General features: G+C 39.5%; 1 protein-coding gene across 2 annotated transcripts in view; it reads right to left on the bottom strand.

Annotated features, from left to right (window-relative positions):
- Positions 1 to 19927, bottom strand: part of SND1 (staphylococcal nuclease and tudor domain containing 1) — an 876127-nt gene that overhangs the window by 800088 nt on the left and 56112 nt on the right. For both annotated transcript variants that reach the window (XM_088447470.1, XM_088447461.1), the window contains exons 5-9: positions 17315 to 17475; positions 14457 to 14548; positions 13932 to 14090; positions 13699 to 13805; positions 2819 to 2909 (exon numbers count right to left, since the gene is read on the bottom strand). In XM_088447470.1, the coding sequence (XP_088303596.1) occupies positions 2819 to 2909; positions 13699 to 13805; positions 13932 to 14090; positions 14457 to 14548; positions 17315 to 17475 (610 nt within the window). The remainder of the gene's footprint in view (positions 1 to 2818; positions 2910 to 13698; positions 13806 to 13931; positions 14091 to 14456; positions 14549 to 17314; positions 17476 to 19927) is intronic.

Genomic DNA, 19927 nt, shown 5'->3' with positions numbered 1-19927 from the left:
CACACAGCACAGGCGGGTATTTGAAGTCCAAGGTGTCCTAGTTGCACAGCATTGACTACAGGGTAAAAGGAGCAGTTTTCAAAGACAAATAGACTAGCAATCTACGAGAGATTAAGCGAAGATTAGGGAAAGTGATGGACAAAAGGCAGAGTCTCAAACGTGTAACGTTTCATACGCAAGAAACATGTCCTATATTGTAGCTGGCTGCTCATTTCTAAGGAGGACCAACAAAGTAACTTCATCTCACTTCCTTTAGCACAGTAGTATATGGGAACATATAAGAACAAGCCAAATTAAGGTTTATGCTATGCTTTTTTCTTGTAAACAGACTATATTTGCTACAAATTTAGACGTAGCATTAGTATCATGTGAAACACTATTCAGTACTTAAACACAGAAGTCTACAAACTCAAAGACCTGTGGAGTAAAGGATGTGCTTGGTTGTGTTCTATTTGCTATGACTCTAGAACCCATTGCTGCAACTACCCATGCCTCTAGGGATGATCATGGTATTGTGGTGGGTACCCACACATTATCCTCTACAAACTTCCCTTCTCCGCTGCAGTGCTGGCTGCCTAACATACCAGGACACAAAAAGTATCCAATGACACCATCTTTGGTAGATAAACAGCTAAATTGCTATAATTTTACATTTCAGAATTAAAAACAAAGCTGAAAGCACTCTACTTTTTTTTTAGCTGTGTAGGATCATTTTAATTGTTCAGCTTCTGTAATTCTGCCAGAATGAGAGATTCCTATCATTTGGTAATTATTCACAAATTGACTGGAAGAGCAAAACCTACCATAGTAAAAGCAACTTGATGAGGCTACTCTGATATCTATCCAAGCACAGTCTAAGCCACAGGGGCCAGAGGTTACCCCACATTTCTTATTAGATGGGCTGAGTTAGAAGCCTCTTGATTTACTGCCCTGAAGAGCTTAGGTCACAGTGCTAGGCCCAATGTCTTTACACTTCCCCAAATGTATTTTCCTGCAAAATCAGATTCCACCTCTCAGTCATTCCATCATACTTGCTCACATTGGCACATGGATAAGAATCATTTTGGCATGAGCTGAGATATGATTCTTAGAGACTTGCGGTTGCAGGCAACTTGGAAATGTGTTATATTCAGCAATGATTCCACCTGTCTAGATTTACAAGTACCTTGCCTTTAACCACTTCATAAATACTTTCCTCATAGCATGTGTGTGGAGCATCCACATTCTATTGGAGACCATTGCAAAAGTTATTATTCACAAGGTACTCTACAAAAAAACAAAAATATAGTCTCCTCTAGTGATATTGATCAGGAATTCCTATTTTACAGCTGCAATAAAACATATTCTTCATAAATACCACACCCCAGTGGAGTAATTACACTTTCTGATCTTATAGGCACGGTAGAAAAGTGCCTGGTGGGTAATGCACTGAAGGTATACCGTACACTCCATGCCTGCTCCTAAAAAAAATGATTCAGCTCATCAGTGTAATTGAAAGCTTACCTTCTACGTGTATAAAAGGAAACATATACATTTAGCAGCATATCTGCCACATATTGAGAGCTTTCTGTAAAGTCAATGCTTACACATAGCAGGCAGTGGATAGAGCGGAGTTTAGTACAACCCTTAGTACAGGGCTTATCAGGTTCCTTTGCTCTTACATAAACAGGTACCCAGATTTGTGGATACATGTCATTTTCACCAACTGCCACACCAGCCTGTGCTCTAACCATGGCAATCCTTTGCTAGGCACATCTAATACAGTAGAATGTGATACAGCTTTTATTTATTGTGCTTCATTCATCTGTACCATAACCACTATCTTATTTCCAAGCCCCCTCACACTTTGAAATATTGATGTATAATTAGCATCACAATACTGAAAATTTACTGCTAGGTACTTTATTTAGAATAGTCTTTAAGGTATATTAATAAACAAACTAAAATTACAAAACACAAGTACTCAGAACAGTTTAAAACTGGGAGGGTATATGCAGCTGCTGCCAGCTGGGCACGAGCAATTAGCTGACATATAGCCCACAGCTGGTGAATTACCAAGTACATTCCTGAAGTGACTATTGTGAAGCCTAAACTGGGACTATAAGCTGTATATTACTTCTATCAGTGCCCCATAATATGGGATTTGATCGTGGCAGCTGCAAATCTAACTTACTCGTGATGTTCAGTATGTGTTTCAGTTGCATTTTATACACGGTTTCCAATGTTAATGTTATAGGTCTATTAGGAAGAAAACTTATGACAGAAACAATGAGATACAACATCCAATACAATTCCAGAATTTAGCTTGAATTAAAATAATTTGTGTAATGTTTTTCTATGAAAAGATAAGATTGGGAATTTAGCTTTATTCATGTAATAAATGTAATATATGTGCATGTTGATGTATGTGGCCTTTATTATAATCTTTATATAACCATTCCTAAGTAGTTTTTTTTTTTTAAAGTATACAAGTGTAGGTTTGCTTCTCTTTATACGTGTATGAGGTTAGCAACACCTCTTCCACTGATGCAGGTTCATTTTATATGTATTCTTATTTGCCTATATTTATATACTGATATCTTGTGTGTTTGTCAGGCGATGAGGATATTTGCCTAGTAAAACTATTGGAGAAAACCTACCCGGACATGGGGAAAACATACAAACTTCACAGGTTATACTCTGGTTGTAATCAAAACCAAAAGCCCCCAGCTTTTTGAGGTACAAATACAAACCACTGTTTCCAAACACATCAAAAAAGCAGTAGGACTTTTGCATTCAATACATAAATATACCCTCATTTTGTTAACATAGCAAGTACCTTCGCAATAAACTGCTTGTCTTTCTGATCCAGGTTTGCCGTTGGCGCTACATAATCTCTCCAGATCCGAGTTTTGTGCTCTTTGGCAAATCTATTAGGGGAAAAAAAAAATAATGCATCAAATATTTTTTTATGATCATATCAATTTAACATAAAAATCATTAGTACTTGGATATAACTGAAAATGTTGGAATATGATGGTTAACGTGTCTTGGACAAGCACAATAGCTTCTTAAGGTATTACTAATGCTTTATACAAGTGACACAGATGAAGCACTTAAGTTAGAAATTCTACTAGCTGGCATATCCCTATGGATGGGGACAGTGGCTTAAATTCATCCCAGACACCCGGAGGCAAGTTATAATTTGGTGCCCCCTCACAGCCGCTGACACTAATGTAGCATTTCGCAAACAGATCCTCCTCCATGGCATGCCTATATTCTGTGTGCAACCGCGGGTGTGAGACATTTGTGGGTGAAGCTGCTGAGGAGCAGTAACACCAATGAGTAGGAACAGGCTAAAGTTAGACGGAGGCGGCAGCTGATGGTCTGACATGGAGCTCTCCACTAGTGTATGGTGGTTTCTCAGGTGGCGGGAAGAGGTGCCATGTATTGGGCGGCCGTAACTGTACACTCCGGGTATATAGTTACAGCCCTAAGTGAGATGAATATATTGTGGGCAATGGAGGAGTGGGCCCAGCGGCAGGTGCCTCAATTGTCTCCCATAGTTCTGGCCCTGGATTGGGATTTTTCTAGGTTACAGTTTAGTGAAGTACTCCCAGTTTATTTGGGATTTTATCAACTCCTTCTAGGACATTTCTAGAAGAGACAAATGACTGCTCAGCGATGGACCTAGCTTCATTTATAGCAGAATTAACCAGATCACTTTGAAAAAAGGTACAAGATGCTTAGTAAGGCCCAACTGCTACACACAAGCAGTAGGTCTTTTCTGTACCTTAACACATTATCACTGGGACCATTCACTGCAACCAATTGAAAAAACGACATGTCTGTTCATCTAATGGAATACGATCAGTAGCAGATTTGTGGAATTACACTGTACGCTTTTCCATTTTCTGGTACTTAAGGGATTTTTGCTTATGCAAATACTAAACATTCAGCTTAAGGCTGTTGAAATTGTTCCATGGCAGAAAGAAATAGTTCCCTACATAAGCTATCACTTGCAGAGTCATTGCTATGGAATGTTACAGTAAAACTGAACAATTGATGAATTTAAATCTCCAAAATTTCCTTGGTAACAATTTAGTATTTAACAGATAGACTTATCTGAAAGCAAGCTTAAATATACTGAAGACAAGCCCATGTTTGTTAATTTAATCATTTATGCTAAAGACGAAATCAGTTTGGAAATTAATTTTTCTTTAAGCACAATAAACCAAACTTTGCTACAGGTTACCATGCCATGTAGTTTGGCTCTCAAGAAGCTCAGAAAAAGCCAAAAAAAACACCATAAATACTCATTACAATAGTTCACAGTATTGTGCAGAATTTGCCCCCAGAATGTCCTGAGTATATACTGCATTTATCACTATTAGTGGATAGCTTAATGTTTGTTACACAGCACAAAAAAAAAAATCAATACATTTACACGAGTCAGAATGGAATTTGCTTTCCCCATGCAAGGAGACAAAGCAGTAGTTATTTAAGTCAGCATGAGCCTCCTATATATTATGATTCTTATGTTCTAAAACTTTGCTCTTAGGAACAGCTGTAACATACAATCATTACACAGACACTGGACTTTTTATAATCAGGTATTTCTAATCAAAAAAGTAAATTACATTATAAACAAAAAGAAAAAAAAGTTGAATAGTTAATACTTAAATAGTTAATTAGCAGCCACCTATGAAATACTCAAGGGTGACTCCAAAATGATTACGCAACTGTCCAAAGAAATAGCCTAAACACCGGTAACCCAACTGAAGGTGAAAAAGGTCACCGAGTTGTACATAATATGCACAGGGCCAGACAAGCCAGAAACTAGTAATGTTCATCTTCACCATTATCTAGATCAAGCAGGCAGATATAATCACACTGAACAGCCAAAACAATATGAATATACCATCACCACACCCATATGAGTTTGTAGTTTGAAACATCTTTTGTTTCAAACCACAAGTACTGGTATGAAATTGGTCCCAGTTTTGCTGCTCTAACCACCTCAACTCTTTTGGGAAGGCTTCCACTACATTTAAAAAAAATGGCTTCAGGAATGTGAATACAACTGTAACAGCATTAGCAACTGGGAGAGAAGGGTTGGCTCCCAATCTTTCCAATTTATCCAAAATGTGTTTTATGGGGTTGAGGTGAGATCTCTGTGGAAGCCAATCAAGTCCTTTCATACCTCACTTTGCAAACCATTTTTTTTGACGGACTTACATGGACATTGCCATTCTGAAACAGGAAAGAGCCCTCCCCAAACTGTTGCCACAAAGCTGGAAGGACACTTCCCTAGAATCACATTGTATGCTGTAGTATTAAGCAATGATCAAACCATGAAAACAGCTAGACCATTGTCAACCAAACTTTACAATTGGCAGTACAAATTTGGGCAGGAAGTGTTCTCCTGGTAACAGCCAAAAACAGATTCCACCTTCAGACAGCCAGCTGGTGAAGAGTGCTGTGTCACTCTTGAGGACATTTTTATCACTGCTTCAGAGTAGTCAGTGGTGCGCTTTACACCACTCCTGCTAATTTATGAAAACGTGCATAAAAACAGTTCTTGTGCCAATGGTATTCGGATGGATGATCTAGTGTCTAAAATGACAGTCAATAAGGTCGACAGGGTCAAAGGGTTGACACAGAAAAGGTCGACACATGGTTTTTCATAATTTTTAGGGTTAGGCACTTAGTGGAGGAGACAGTTAGGGTTAGGCTGCGGAAGGGGACGGTAAAGTTAAAGGAGGTTTGGGGTTAATATATATATATATATATATATAAAAAAAAAAAAAAAAAAAAAGTGTTGACTATTTGTGTGTTGATCTTTTGACCCAGTCAACCATTTGACCCTGCCAAGTTAAATCTCTGTTGACCTCTTAACTGCAGACCATTTGGTGTCGACCTATTGACTGTATGCAGACACTGTTTATCTATTATACCAACACCAATGCGGATGTATCTTTTTTTTACTTACGTGCTTCAGTAACCCCTGTGACCTTGCATAACCTACCCCTCAACAACAGTTACAGTTGACCAGGGCATCGAATGAAGGGCCAAAATTTATTGAAATGACTTGTTGGGAGGCAACATTTCACTAGTGATATTGCATGACTGTATGCACCAGTTAATAGGTGTGGCTAAAATGGCCAATACCATTAAATGGTGATCACTTATGACCATGTCTTGCGTGTTATTTTCTACTAAAATATGTAAAACGTGTAACTCAATCTCATTTCCAGGGGATGGCCATCTTTGTAAACAGCGTTCTCCTGTAATCTAAGTGCTGACAACAAATCTGGTTATGCTGATTAATAAACGTACGTAAATGTTTATTTGTATACTTCTAATGTAATCTCAAACATACAGATTTTAGGCCTCGAGAGGATCCATAACCCTTTAACTCTAAATGCAATGTCAAACCACTATACCAAAAATTTCTACAAGTTGGTCATTCCCACAACATGTGCTTAAAGGAACAAGAGTACATACATTTTGGACAACATGGGTTCTGTCTACCAGTCTTAAATAATTTAATTTAGAAACTCTATTGAGAATCACAGGCAAGTTTGAGAACACATTGTCCCCACCATCTTAATATGGCATCAGTTCCCGCAATCACATTCCAAAAACTTTCAGTATTCATAGATTGATGAATGCCCAGCGGCCACTAATGATGGATGTGCCAATTACCTAAAACTTGCATAAATTACCCAATGCATGTGGCTGAAGATAAGCATACAGCATTAAGATCACTTCAGTATCACTAAGTCTAAATAAATAAAATATATACACACACACTATGTAGACAAAAATGATTGGACACAGACAGGAAATAGATCAAGATTTTATGGATGTCGGTACTTTGGAGTAATCACTACACATGGCAGACCTACAGACACCCTTCTTGGCAAACAATCCACTAGTTCTTGGCCTGGACAACAGCAGACGGTATGTTTTGCCATTCCGCCTTAAGTACAGTGATCAACTGACACTGAAGGTCGAGCTGCCCTAGAACGCACCAGTCGCTCCATAGGTTCTCAGTGGGGTTAAGATCTTGACTCTGAGCTGTACAGTCCATCCGGGTTGCCAAATTTTCTGTATACCAGTCTAGGCACCACCCTGGAAATGATAGGTGGCATTGTCGTTTTGACAGACATTTGTTGTCTCCGTAGAACTGCAAGTGAATGGGCCTCCCATATTAGTGGCACGCTTACATGGGAGTGTCTAACCACTTGTCTACAGAGTGTATAGAGATTTTTTGATAAAAAATATGTATATGTATATGTATATATATATATATATATATATAATTTTGTATGAGGAAAAAAAAAAAATTATATATATATATATATATATATATATATATATATACACACACACACACACACACACATATATATTTTTTTTTATTTTTTCCTCATACAAAATTATTTATGCCATACGTCAAGCTTCTTAATTGTAACCAGTCAAATTATGTCATTGTGCCACATTGCGAAAACAGTGCAATACCTGCACCACCCCAAAAAAATCTGCATGGCAGTGCAGACAAGGCCAACAGCCAATAACTATAGGTGTTTTTAGTGCTTAGAAAGAGCACTTTTTCCTGCATGGTACTACAAGACTCAGCATGTTCGCAACTCTTAGGGGTATATTTACGAAAGTGCACGTTTTTAGAAGTGGAGATGTTGCCCCATAGCAACCAGATTCTATTCAACATATATCTAGCTCCTTCCAGAAGACTACTAGAATCTGATTAGTTCCTATGGGCAATATCTCCACATCTAAAAACCTGCACTTTAGTAAATCTACCCCTTACTGTTTAAAATTAGGGTGTGCAGTCCAAGCCCCCACATCTAAAAACCTGCACTTTCGTAAATGCACACTGTGTCCACCACTGGAATGTAAATTGGCGAAATAGCTGGAACCCAATTTTCTGCCCAATGAAGTATGTGAAAAACCTCCCTCAATGCTTGCCAGCTGCGTGTGCCACCCTGCTTGTTTATATAAACAACTGCCATGGTATTGTCTTATTGGATTTGCACTGGTAGGCTCCTTAGATGGAATTGAGCCTGAACCAATGCATATCGAATTACCCTTAAGTCCAGTATATTGATTGAAAGACCTTCTGGACGGATAGAGACCCTGTAGGTGCCCGTCTAGAACCACCAACCCCCATCCTGTTAGGCTGGCATCTGGTGACAATGGTCCATTACTGACAATTGACTAAATCTGTATATGTAAGTATGAAATACCGCACAGATTCTATTCGAAACCTATCCTAAATATACAGAATTTATATGTTGTCTTAATAGTTTATAGTAATATGTAATAAGGGGGGGTGTGCTACCTACTATCGTCTAAATACACACAACGAAAAGGGAAAAAAGTACTATATACTGTAGGTGAACCAGTCAAATTAATAGTTAATTTTTAAAACAGTTTTTATTGAGTGTACATTAATACATGTAGCCCCCTCGAGAAATTCATGAACGGCGAAGTATTAAAAATATATAGATTAAAGAAATTAGAATTTAAAATAATGTGCTACGGGTCTTGTCACTTCGTCAGGCAGCCTTATTCTAATGTCCTCATCTAAAGAGATCAAATATATCATCTGTGGTCAATGATCAACTTGTTATACAATAGTTAATCAGTGTATTAAATCTATTCTGTAAATTCTAGTAAATACGCGATTCATATAAATATTTCACTGAAAAAGTTTTTCTTTAGGTCATTTAATTATATACTATTCAATCAGAGAGTACTTATCCTATTAGTTATTGTATACACTGAAAGATATTCGTATGTTCTTTAATAAATTGAATCGGCGATCTTCCAAATCTATTCAGACTATGACTGTAATGGGTTAAAGTTTAGCTGTGTCGTTATAATGGGACTAAATAATGCACTTAATAGAGTGTGTATATCCTCTCCGATCACATATTGTCTGTTTAGTTTGGACAGAGTATAATGTGCCCAATGAACTTCCAGCAAATATATATATTGGTATAACCCTTAAGATATTTTATCAGTACAACACACATTAAATTATAGTGTTGATCAGTACTTTATTCAGTGTTAATGATAAGCAGAGCCCTGCTAGTCAGGTAACAATATTGCTGCTGTCTGATTGTATCAAAATGTTGCAGACTTAATTTATTCTGCAATTATAGTAACTAGATGTCAATTTGTATCTGCTCGTTTTATTTCTACATCCATAGCGTGCAGATAGAGGATATAAATTATTGGTATATCACAGAGAATATATCACATACACCCTTTACCAGTATTAACAAAGATCTATTCAGCGCTATTATACTGCCTTTGTATCCAGGCACGTATTTAACAGTAGTTCAATTTCTCCAGGCGCTGATGGTAGAACTCAATATATTCACTTAAATTAATTGTATACACATTGCGACTAGGTATCCTACATATATACACAGTTTTTTATTCAGAGAGTTAATTAGTTCTGGTCATAGCAATTGACGCCGGGCACCATGCACATTCATGGAGCACACTACATCGGTGCTCTCATGTGCTATAGTCCCAGATAGTCTCGTCGTTATTTTTGTGACATTAGTGGATAGTCATTTAGATATGATATAGGAGGTTGCTGCCCCCGCATGCATATATTATCTGAGCCGTAACTGGTCTTGTTTGTTTAGCATGCAACAAAACAGACCCTAGCACAGTTCCGATTTTGCCTGCGGCTTCTTCAAAGGATTAATTTGCAAAATCTGGGTACTTGTGTACATTACGGACTCATTGCAGAGAGAACCCAACTGTCCTACACTTACTATCACTCATGGCAATGTCTAAAACCCCTTCACGGAGAGGAACCGGACGTCATCAGCCAGTGTCCAGCATCATTCCCTACCATCCAAGTGGGCATAGAGAGGGAACATAACCTTTTGGCGAGCATAGCGAGCCACCAAGGCCGAAGCGTGGCGAGAGCAGCGCGTCCGAGTGGGGACAACTTTCGGTACTCGTGTACGTAAAGTACACAAGTACCATTTAAAACATTCATTGGGTTCTCTCTGCAATGAGTCCGTAAAGTACACATGTACCCAATCTGTTCAGATTTGCATTCTGTAGCTGCCACCGAAGCAACTGCCGGGTCTGCAGAGATAATCTGAACATCTGCCTGTTTAATTAAGGGTCTGACTTTACCCATTGATGAAGCAATTGGTTTTGTATTGGTTGGGCCTAAAATCTGGCGAAAGAAACTGCTTCGAATGAAGCCACCAATTTTCCCAGTAGCTGAGACATCTGTAAAATGGTCCTTATTTTGGATTATAGATCCTGAATCGTTGCCGGCGGAAGAAACACTGACAGTGTCGAATAGAAGACCCAAAAATACCATCCTCTGAGATGGAATTAAACTTTATTTTGGAAAATTGATGATCCAGCCGAATCTCTGGAGCATTGCCTATGGTTGCGTACACACCTAAATATATATCTGTCCAAAATGTCTGGTGGGTAGAAAAAATTGGTAATGTATGGGAGCAAATAGAAATTTGCTCCCAAACACTAGAAAAAAGAACAGATTTTCCTTCCCACCAGACAGATTGGAAAGATATCTTTTGGTGTGTATGCAGCCTAAGATAAACTGAAGATGTTGTTGCAATAGGGCTATTGAGGCGCCAACAAATCGGCCAGATAAGCCAACACATTTACCGCCCCCCCCCCCCCCCACCTACTCCTGAGTAAGGATATCATGTGTGCCATAACCTTTGTAAAGAATCTGGGAGTGGTGGCCAACCGAATTGCAGAGCCTTAAACTGAAAATGCTGATGTCCCACTGCAAACCGCAGAAGATGTTTATGACCCCTCCATAAAGGAATATGGAGGTAGGCATCCTTGATCTCTATGGGGCCAGAAATTCCTCTTCCTCCATGGAATGCATAGCCAAATACAGGGGGGTTTCCGGTTGCCTGGAACCAACCCACCCTCCCCAGCCCACACCATGACCACAATAGAAACACTATATAATACAATTTTACTAGTGCTGCATGTTCTTTTCAGTATCAAATTAAATTAGCACCACCTGTGGATCTTTTAACATGTGTCAGCCAGTAGTAAATAGATCTGTGCACTAACTAGGAGATCTGGGAATCATGCACTGTTAGAGGTGCACTGCTATAGACCATCAAGGGTTACTTATTAATACTGTATAATAATACACTATCCAATGAATAACGAGACTCTCTCTGCCGCATTTAATGGTATACTGTGATTGCTGGTCCTATATATGCTGGAATTATGGCAATACACTTTGTATGATGCATGTTAAAGCTGGTTAAGTGGTTATTATGACCTTCATGGACTTGGCACACTCTCCATATAATTAAGCATTTGGAAACCCCCCTCTCGAAATCCTGTGTTTGCCACTGGAATGACTGACCTTATTGACGCCATCTTGAATTTTTCTAAATGGATATTAAGCATTTAACCCCCCCTGAGGTTGAGAATGGGATGAAACTACTAGTCTGGTTTGTCTGCCAAGAATATGCTGAAGTAAAACCCCAGGACTTGCTGTAGTACCGGAACCGGAATAATTACTCCAGAATCGGAAAGCACAGAAATTGCATGCATGCGAGCCACCTTTCTGCAACCATCCAAAGGAGTGAAAAAATTATATTTTTGGAATAGGACCCTCCAAATCTAAGATTTAACCCCTAGTTACTATTTAACTTACCCAAAAATCCGGATTGGATTGAATCCAAGTTTCCCGGAATTTGAGTAAGGGGCCTCCCACCAGAGGGCAGATCCCAGTCCCATGAACGTCATGTGGATTGACCTGCTGGCTTAGCAGCAGGGCAACTGGTGCTGGGGAAAGCATGTCCCCTAAAGGTCCCTCTTCAGGGACCCCTAGGTACCACCTGGAAGGCCTGAATGCTTTCCCTGCCTTGAGTCCGAAAGGAACAAAAACAGGGGATTTTGGTGTTACAGGAAGGTAAGGACTTTTTCCTCCTGTGACCTAAGAAATCATTTTAGTTAATTCTGGACCAAACAAAGTAGCTCCTTCAAAAAGCAATGCTTCTAAAGCATGCTTAGATTCGGTTTGCCTTCCATGTGTTAAGCCAGAGCGAACGCCTGGCGGAAATGGCCAGAGCCGAAATATGAGACTGTACCTGAATAGTATTTATTAAAGCATCACCTATATAGGTTAGGGTTTCCAAAATTTGATCAGCTAAAGAGCTAGCTTCAGGCAAATCCCCCGATTGAAATCCAGTAATCATTTGGTTCATCCAGGGATTGATAGCCCTCATCACCCGCAGGCGATGGCCAGAATTGGGCGCAACAAGACTCCAGACAGTGAATAAAGATTTAAGCACAGCCTCATTCTTCCTATCCATAGGATCTTTGAGTTAGACTGTTGTGGGAATAACAGTATTCCTTACCAACCTAGCAATAGGAGCATCCACCATGAATTTCCCAAAGCTTGGTATCCTTTTCCGAAAAAGGATAAAGATACTTATCTTTACATACATTCCGGCCACTCTGCTCAAAAGCGGCGTGCTGGGAAGCAGTACACACAGGCGACAAGGTCTTCTACATAAAACATGTATAAAGCTTACCTTCTCTTTTGCCAAGCACCCCTTCTCAGATGTGAGTCTGTTATGGAGAGAGACCCAGGGACTATGCAGTTCGGTGACCCTCCCAGGGGCAGTCTTTAGAGTGGGATACACTGTTCACACAAACCTCTATTCTAACTCCCACTCTGCTAGTGCTTGTTGCCAGGAACTAAGCACCCAAACAGAAATATAATGAAATTAAACCCAACTAAAAGCTAGGACCTAGCTAGTGCCTTAATCCAAGGCCCTAAAAATATAACTAAGCTCATGGTGGAAGGGGAGGGGTTATATAGGGGGTGGGAGCCAGTTTCAATAAGTGTCCGACTCCACACCTCACTACGCATAACCCAACAAGTAATGGCATCCCCCTGATGGATGAAAAAGGAAAGGCTTTTTTACAGGGGGAGGGTTGGTTTAGAATACAGGGGATTTTGTTAGTACCCCCCCCACACCGAAGTAGTATTAGGATTTATTTATAACGGGGGCCTATGGACACAGGGGGGTTGCAAAACTAGAAATACATCTTTTAACTAAAATATTCAAATACATTAAAAAAAGTAACTATTTTATTAAAGACCATTTCTGAGCGGTTTTGCGGGAAATAAAAAAATCCAGTTACGTGGTTAATAGTATGATTACTCTCAACAGGCAAAATGTTTGATGGCTAGTGTAAATGCAGAAAAATAGGACAGCCCTGAAAAGTACCAATTACATAATTAGTAACATTGGCATTTTAGTTCATATTTGGCCAAACAGTTGACGCTCCCATAAAAATTAACCATCTTATCTGTAACTCTAGATATGCAACAGAACTTTACTTCCTTCTAGAAAAAATAATCTGAACCTGTTACTGTATTGCCCAAACGTCTCTGGATTCACCAGCAGCAGCATTCCAATTTAAATTCTTAACTGTAAATCATATTTGCATGTTAACACTGACAAATCTCAAACTGTTTTGATTTCTATTCAGAAATACTACTACACTGTAATCAGTTTGCAGACAAAGCTAAATAACCAAGAAGCATGTTTACTGAACATTGCCATTATCCAAATCTACCACCTAAATCATCATTCTGGTGGGAGGGTGATACTAATTCTAACACATACAAACAAAACTCACCGCTCTGCTGCACGGAGTTTCTCAGAGCCTTGGGTATATACTGCCATAGACCAGTCTACACAACGTGCAAAACCTTCTTTCAGAAGCAATTCCGTAATGTTTCCATTCTGCCAAGAAAAATCAAATGCATTGTGCTGTAGACATGGTTCACACATCAGGAAAAAAAAATAGTTTAGATTTCTAAATAAATACTAGACTGTGTAAGGCATTTGTAAGTGTCAGCTGATACATACAGGATGAAGAATGGTGCCCAAGATATTTTGGTTGTGACTGCTCTCCAGGACAATTTGTACGTCTCTCTGCAGCAATCGGGACTCTGTAAAAAACTTTGCCTCCGCAGCAAAGGGTTCTGGAGTTTCAGTGCCATCTGCTTCTCGCTTAAAGGTCGGGCACTAAAAACATTTCAAATAAGAAAAAAAATGCAGAAATACATAAATCATTGTTAGAGGCATTTAAAGCGAATAGCATTTAAACTGTATAAAAATACTTCAAGACTTGCCAAGCATCTCCAGGGAACATACTACTTTCAATATATTTAACAAATTAAAATGAAAGTAAAAGCTTGTATTATATATGTATCAATATGCCTTTTAAAAGGGGCGTTTAATTTTTTTGATGAAGATTTTCAAAAGCATCAATGAGCTTTAACAGTCAGCATGTGGAAAACAAAATGAAAACTATTATATATGCACAGAAAACAAATTTGTAGCTCCACGCTAAAATGTAAGCACTGCATAACCTCTACCGAGGTCCCATACCTTTATTCCAGACAACATAACCGTCACCAGGTAGTAATCAGGAAGCAGCAGCGCTCTAACCACACTACCATCTCGTACATGTTCTATGACAGCTGGGGGGGGAAGCAAGAAGTAACATTGTATTCTATGCACAAAGAACATAGAAGTACACAATACATTTTTCTATAGTAGAGGTTCATCCATGTGTAGTTCATGAGACTGACCATCAATAGCTCAAACTGAAATACTGGCTAAAAAAAGTGTGTATTTTACACAATTAACTCCGCTTTTAGATGTGTCAATATTCAATTCCATACAAAATTGTGCTTTGTAACATTTGCCAGACAGATGAACTAAGAACAAGGAAGTGTGAAAGTTCAATTAGCATTGCATAGAAACACCAGCAAGCAGGCTGATCTGTTCCGAAGTATTAAACAAATTATTTAATAAAGCACAAATAAAAACTTACAAGTATTAATAAAACCACCATGTTTAGTATGAACTGCTATTGTCAAAGGCCCCAGTGTACCAAAATTAAGACACGCTAATGTGGCATTTTGCATTATTACAGTTGCCATTGTACATTTGAAACATGCGTACATATATGGACTGTAAATGTTATGGAAAGTTCAATAAGGATCACAGATCCCATCCAAACTCCCCACAAACATGACTCAAATAGAAAGGTTGTTGCTTTTTATGTGCTTAGTGTTTAAACATGAGTTGTCTCAACTACGGGTGATGCAGCACTAAATCTGAGGATTAAGTAAAGCTCATTTTATCTTGGCACTTCAAAACATGTAATACAGGTCTTAATCCGGGTTACCTATACAACCAAGCCAATCATCTGAAGAGCTTTTTGACAGAGCATTGTGAAATAGACCTGCCATACAATACTGGATGCAAAACGGTAGCAGCTAACACCAGGTTACAGGAGACCTGTATTTATAATTTTCTAGTTAGCCCCAAGCATTATTCGGGCGCTAATGGATACCCCTCATGCAGGCAAAACAAAAATTACCAAAAAAAGGCCCCATTTGTCAGCGATCACAAAAACATTTTTCTCATGAAAAACACACGCTCGGGCAAAAAAAATTTGAGAAAAATTATCTGGGCTAATTGGATACCAGCCTGTGTGTCTATTTATGTAATCTGTTGCCACTTTGTTTCAACTGAAAAAACATCCTGCTCACACAAGATATTTATATTCTGACCTTAAGAAATTAGTGAGTTTTTGTAGAACGGTTATGAATAATCCCTTTCACACTGCCAGCAATAACCTAGGTTATTGCACGTGAACGTGCAGCAACCAGTGTTACTGTGCAGTGTGAATGGAACAGGTTGGTAACAAGCAGGGATGAACACTGGTTCAACCCGGCTCGCGATGCAGTGTGAACGGGTAGGCTGGGTCAATGCGACCCGGGTTCCGTTCACAGCAATAAGCCGGGTCGCCAGTCTGAAAGGGGTCTCAGCCGGGTCGTACCCGAGATGGACCCATGTACAAAATCCCAGGTGCGACTCGGCATTGTGATCTGAAAGGGGTAAAACAAATTTATTTAAACCTGGGTCAGACAAGATTCTGCATACATCTTTTCCTCTGCAGAAGTCACCATATTGGATAGGGGAAACATGTATGTAAACCATTGGGATAGAAAGCCTATTAACTACTGCATAACATTTGTTACAGAGTCTGCTAACGTTTTTATAGAGGAGATAGGCAATTGGAACCAATTAACCTCATCACAAACAGCACTACACTGCTATTCACTACAGCTGTAACATTGTGCAGTATTGAATGATGATCACTAAACTATTTGTTTGAGCTTTATCTTCATAGATGTCCACTTGGACTGTTCACAGACCTATTTACTCAAAGATTAGCAAACCTGTTACAAGTACAAAGATTTTCACTTGTGTATCTCATGCTCTAATGTTAGTTATATTTAATTTAAACCGTACAGAACAGACTGAAAACGGCAAAGTTCCTTTCCCATGTATAAGTTTCCAGTATAAGTTTCCATCTGACACACTGGGGACAAGGCATCCAGGACATTCCCCAGGCCTGTCATTTTCAAAACTGTAGTACACAGATATTGCTAACGCAGTCGGAACAGGTCATTTATACCTTTCTCCACAAATGAGTAACATGGTGACTATTCTAAACAGAAGGAAGATGCACAAAAATCGCCAAAGAACACAGATTTATGTTTGACATCTGTGCTTATATTCTTACAGCATTCAAATAAGTGGGATGCATTTTCTTCGCATATAATGTACAACTAGTCTGCATGACTACCCCACATAAGCATAATACAATGGTAAAAGCGGTGGTTAGACAATCAGAATTTAAGGAAGCTAGGCAAAGAGACAGAAGTGTCATAAAGTGTTTTAACAGCTATCACAAATTTTCCCGTTAGTCCCATCTTTAGGGGGGCAATTAAATTTTGCGTGCCCCCTGCTAGACGCCTGATGGAGCAATTAAATTGTTTCCGTGTTTGAGCGCCCATTAGTATTTAGCAGGCCTGAAAGCACCGGGTCTAGCTGCGCAAAGTCGCTTAACCCATCTAACGGTGGTTTGGGTACCCAAACAACGGATTTTGCATACAATTCTTCTAGCACCTCAGGAGGCCGTAAGAATAAAATGCGTATGCCCCCCCCGCGACTTTAAACGTGCAAACAGAGCAACAATTGAATTGCTCCGTCGTGCTCCTAATTGGACAGACGCCATGCAGGGGCTGCCCAAGACAATTGAATCTCCTCCTTTAGAATCTGATTCTTAAACACTCAAATGATATGACAAATGTTGTGCTGAAAACTTGGAAAGAAAGGTAGACCGTGAGAATTACCAGTTCAGAAATGTGTCTACTCAACCACCTTACCATTAACTGGTTTCTGATGCATGGAGTCCACAAAATGCCTGGTGTTTTCAATTGTGTATTTGAGATCTCTGATTGTCTGAGAGCCAGTGCCTTCACTCCAAACTCCCTTTTTCGCAGCTCTTGCTTGTTCTTCAATCTCCACCAATCTGTTCTGTTCGGGACTGAGAACGACAGGAAGTTAGCTGCACACATTCAATGTTACAGGAAACTTAAAGCGATCAATCCATTATCATTACTATTTCCACTACTCAATGCATGCAAACAAAATACATTTAATAAAGCATTCTTCTCAGGGAAACCCTATTCACACATTGCCATTTTAATTAAATTTGTAGAAGTTATTGCATCAAAATCTTATTTTAAATGGGTTTAATTGAATGAATCAAGCAGATACAAGTCCTTGTTAGATGACTTTAGCTGAGACAAATCTGAATTTATATACCCAGCTAAACCAAAGTTTTAACTGACCACCCATCTGGAACTAGACCTGGTTTCTCCACAGTGCAGAATGAAAAGATTGTCGTTTAATCTATTCAGTGAGATTATATCTATGAAAGCCAATTAGATGATTACATTAGTCTGGTAACTGAACGGCTCCTCTCAGTCAAGCTGCTCCTCGAGCAAAATGTCTTAACAGTATGTTAAAAATCTCCCAAGCACATTAGAGCTCAATGACGTCTGCATACTATTAGTGCATTCTGAAAAACCTGCAGGCAACAGGAGCTCTGCAAGCTAAATGAGATCTAATTCAATGTAAATTACTATTGTAAATCTGTGCTCTGTAGATGCAAAGGCCTTTCCCCAGTAATGTTTGGTGTTGCCCAGCATACCACAAAGACCATATTTCTATAATTCCTTGCCAATTTGCTCTATAAACAAGCTTGCACAAAGTTTTAGAATGACAGGTGAAGCTGCAGAATGAGAAGTTACACTGAACAAGAGTAACTTTCTGCAACAGAACGCAATCTCTTGCAAAGCACTAAACTGTTGCAATATACAAAGCAGTAAAAGCCTACCAGAGGAGATTCAAGTTAATGAAGATGTCAAAAACTGACATCCCCCAGCACATTACTTCATAGAATGTAATTGCCCTCAGTGTATCTATTACCATAGGATATCAGGAGCGTGCTTCTGGATACTATGAAGTCCATGGTTACCAATATGCTTTTGCCACATGTTGCAATTACTACATTTTACCTATAAAAAGGAGTTACCCCTTTGTAAGGACAAGAAACACAAAGGGAATCTCATGTATTATGCCTCCAGAATAAAGGGGTCTATTTACTAAGTAGTTAGGAGACAGAATGAAAAGTGATAAGAAAGTGATAAGGTGCCAGCCAATCAGCTCCCAACTGTCATTTTTCAAACATAGCCTGTCAGATGGCAGTTGGGAGCTGATTGGCTGACACCACTTATCACTTTTCACTCTGTCTCCTAACACTGCTTAGTAACTAGACCCCAAAGTCATTGCATGAGTTTTTATTTCACCAACAAGCTTGTCACTTCTTGCCATTTTAGAAAAATAAATATGCAACCATTACAGGGTGATCTGTCAGCAGCTCTGTAGAATAGACATGCCTGAGATTTTGTTATAGTCCTGGGAATATACCATCCAGAAGTCTCGTAGTACTGAGCAATAAAAACCCTCAAGTTATATATTTGCAAGTCCTGACCGTTTAATGTTCGAGTTCATCTTTAGGAAAACTTTCTCTGCTGAAGTGATATTTCATTAGAGAATATTTTGTCTTTGGGCTCTCCACAGGGTCTATGTACTGGGACATAGTTATGAGGCCGCCGGTCTCAATCCCGACAGCGGAATCCCGGCAAGGGATTTAAGACAGGAGTCTAAATACTGACGCCTATGTTAATGCCAACGCCAAGGACACCAGCCCATGGGAAGGCAAGTCCAGGGTGCCCTTAGCCACAGGGGGGTGGGGGAAGAGGGAGTGTTAGGATTAGGGGCTCTAGCAGGGTAAGTGTTAGGGTTGGGGGGTGGTGGAGATTAGGGTTAGGCACCCCTAAAGGAGAGTTGGGGGGAGGGGGAGGGATTACATCCTCTCAGGCTGACACTGTCGTGATTTGAACCGCCGGCATTTGTCCCATTCCCTATGTACTAATAATGGCGGACCATCCACGGTTATTATGCATCAATACTGCCAGGAATATTTTCATTTGTAATGAAAATATCCCCACAATGGGAGCTCGCAGGTACATCGGTTGCGGTAACCGCTCTCCCTGCAAATTGTAGAAGTCTTTCATAGACTTCTCTGGGGGAAGCAGACACTGCGCATGCGTACAGTGTCAGCTTATGGAGTCAGCCAGGTGCTGCGAGAGAGTTCAAAAAGATCTCTCCTGCACCTGGAGCCACCATAGGCTTCGTGTAAACTACCAGGGATAAACTCTGAAAAGCTTTGCTTTTTGGAGTTTAGTACATAGAGGTCAGAACATTGTCCCATTCAAAATAATGGGGGACTGCGATTTGAAGTGCCAATTACTTTGCCGGAGATTTCTGTGAAAACTCCTACACCACAAAAAGGTATGCTGAAACTGCAGGTGTTGTATAATGTTATGTAAAGAAAAAAAAATTGATATAGGCCCCCAAGTGTTCCTTAT

The sequence above is a fragment of the Taudactylus pleione genome, unplaced genomic scaffold, assembly GCF_031769625.1.
Source record: "Taudactylus pleione unplaced genomic scaffold, aTauple2 ptg000019l, whole genome shotgun sequence".
Classification (NCBI taxonomy): Eukaryota; Metazoa; Chordata; class Amphibia; order Anura; family Myobatrachidae; genus Taudactylus; species Taudactylus pleione.
The sequence above is the reverse complement of the archived record's forward strand: the minus strand, read 5'-3'. Positions and strand labels throughout refer to the sequence as shown.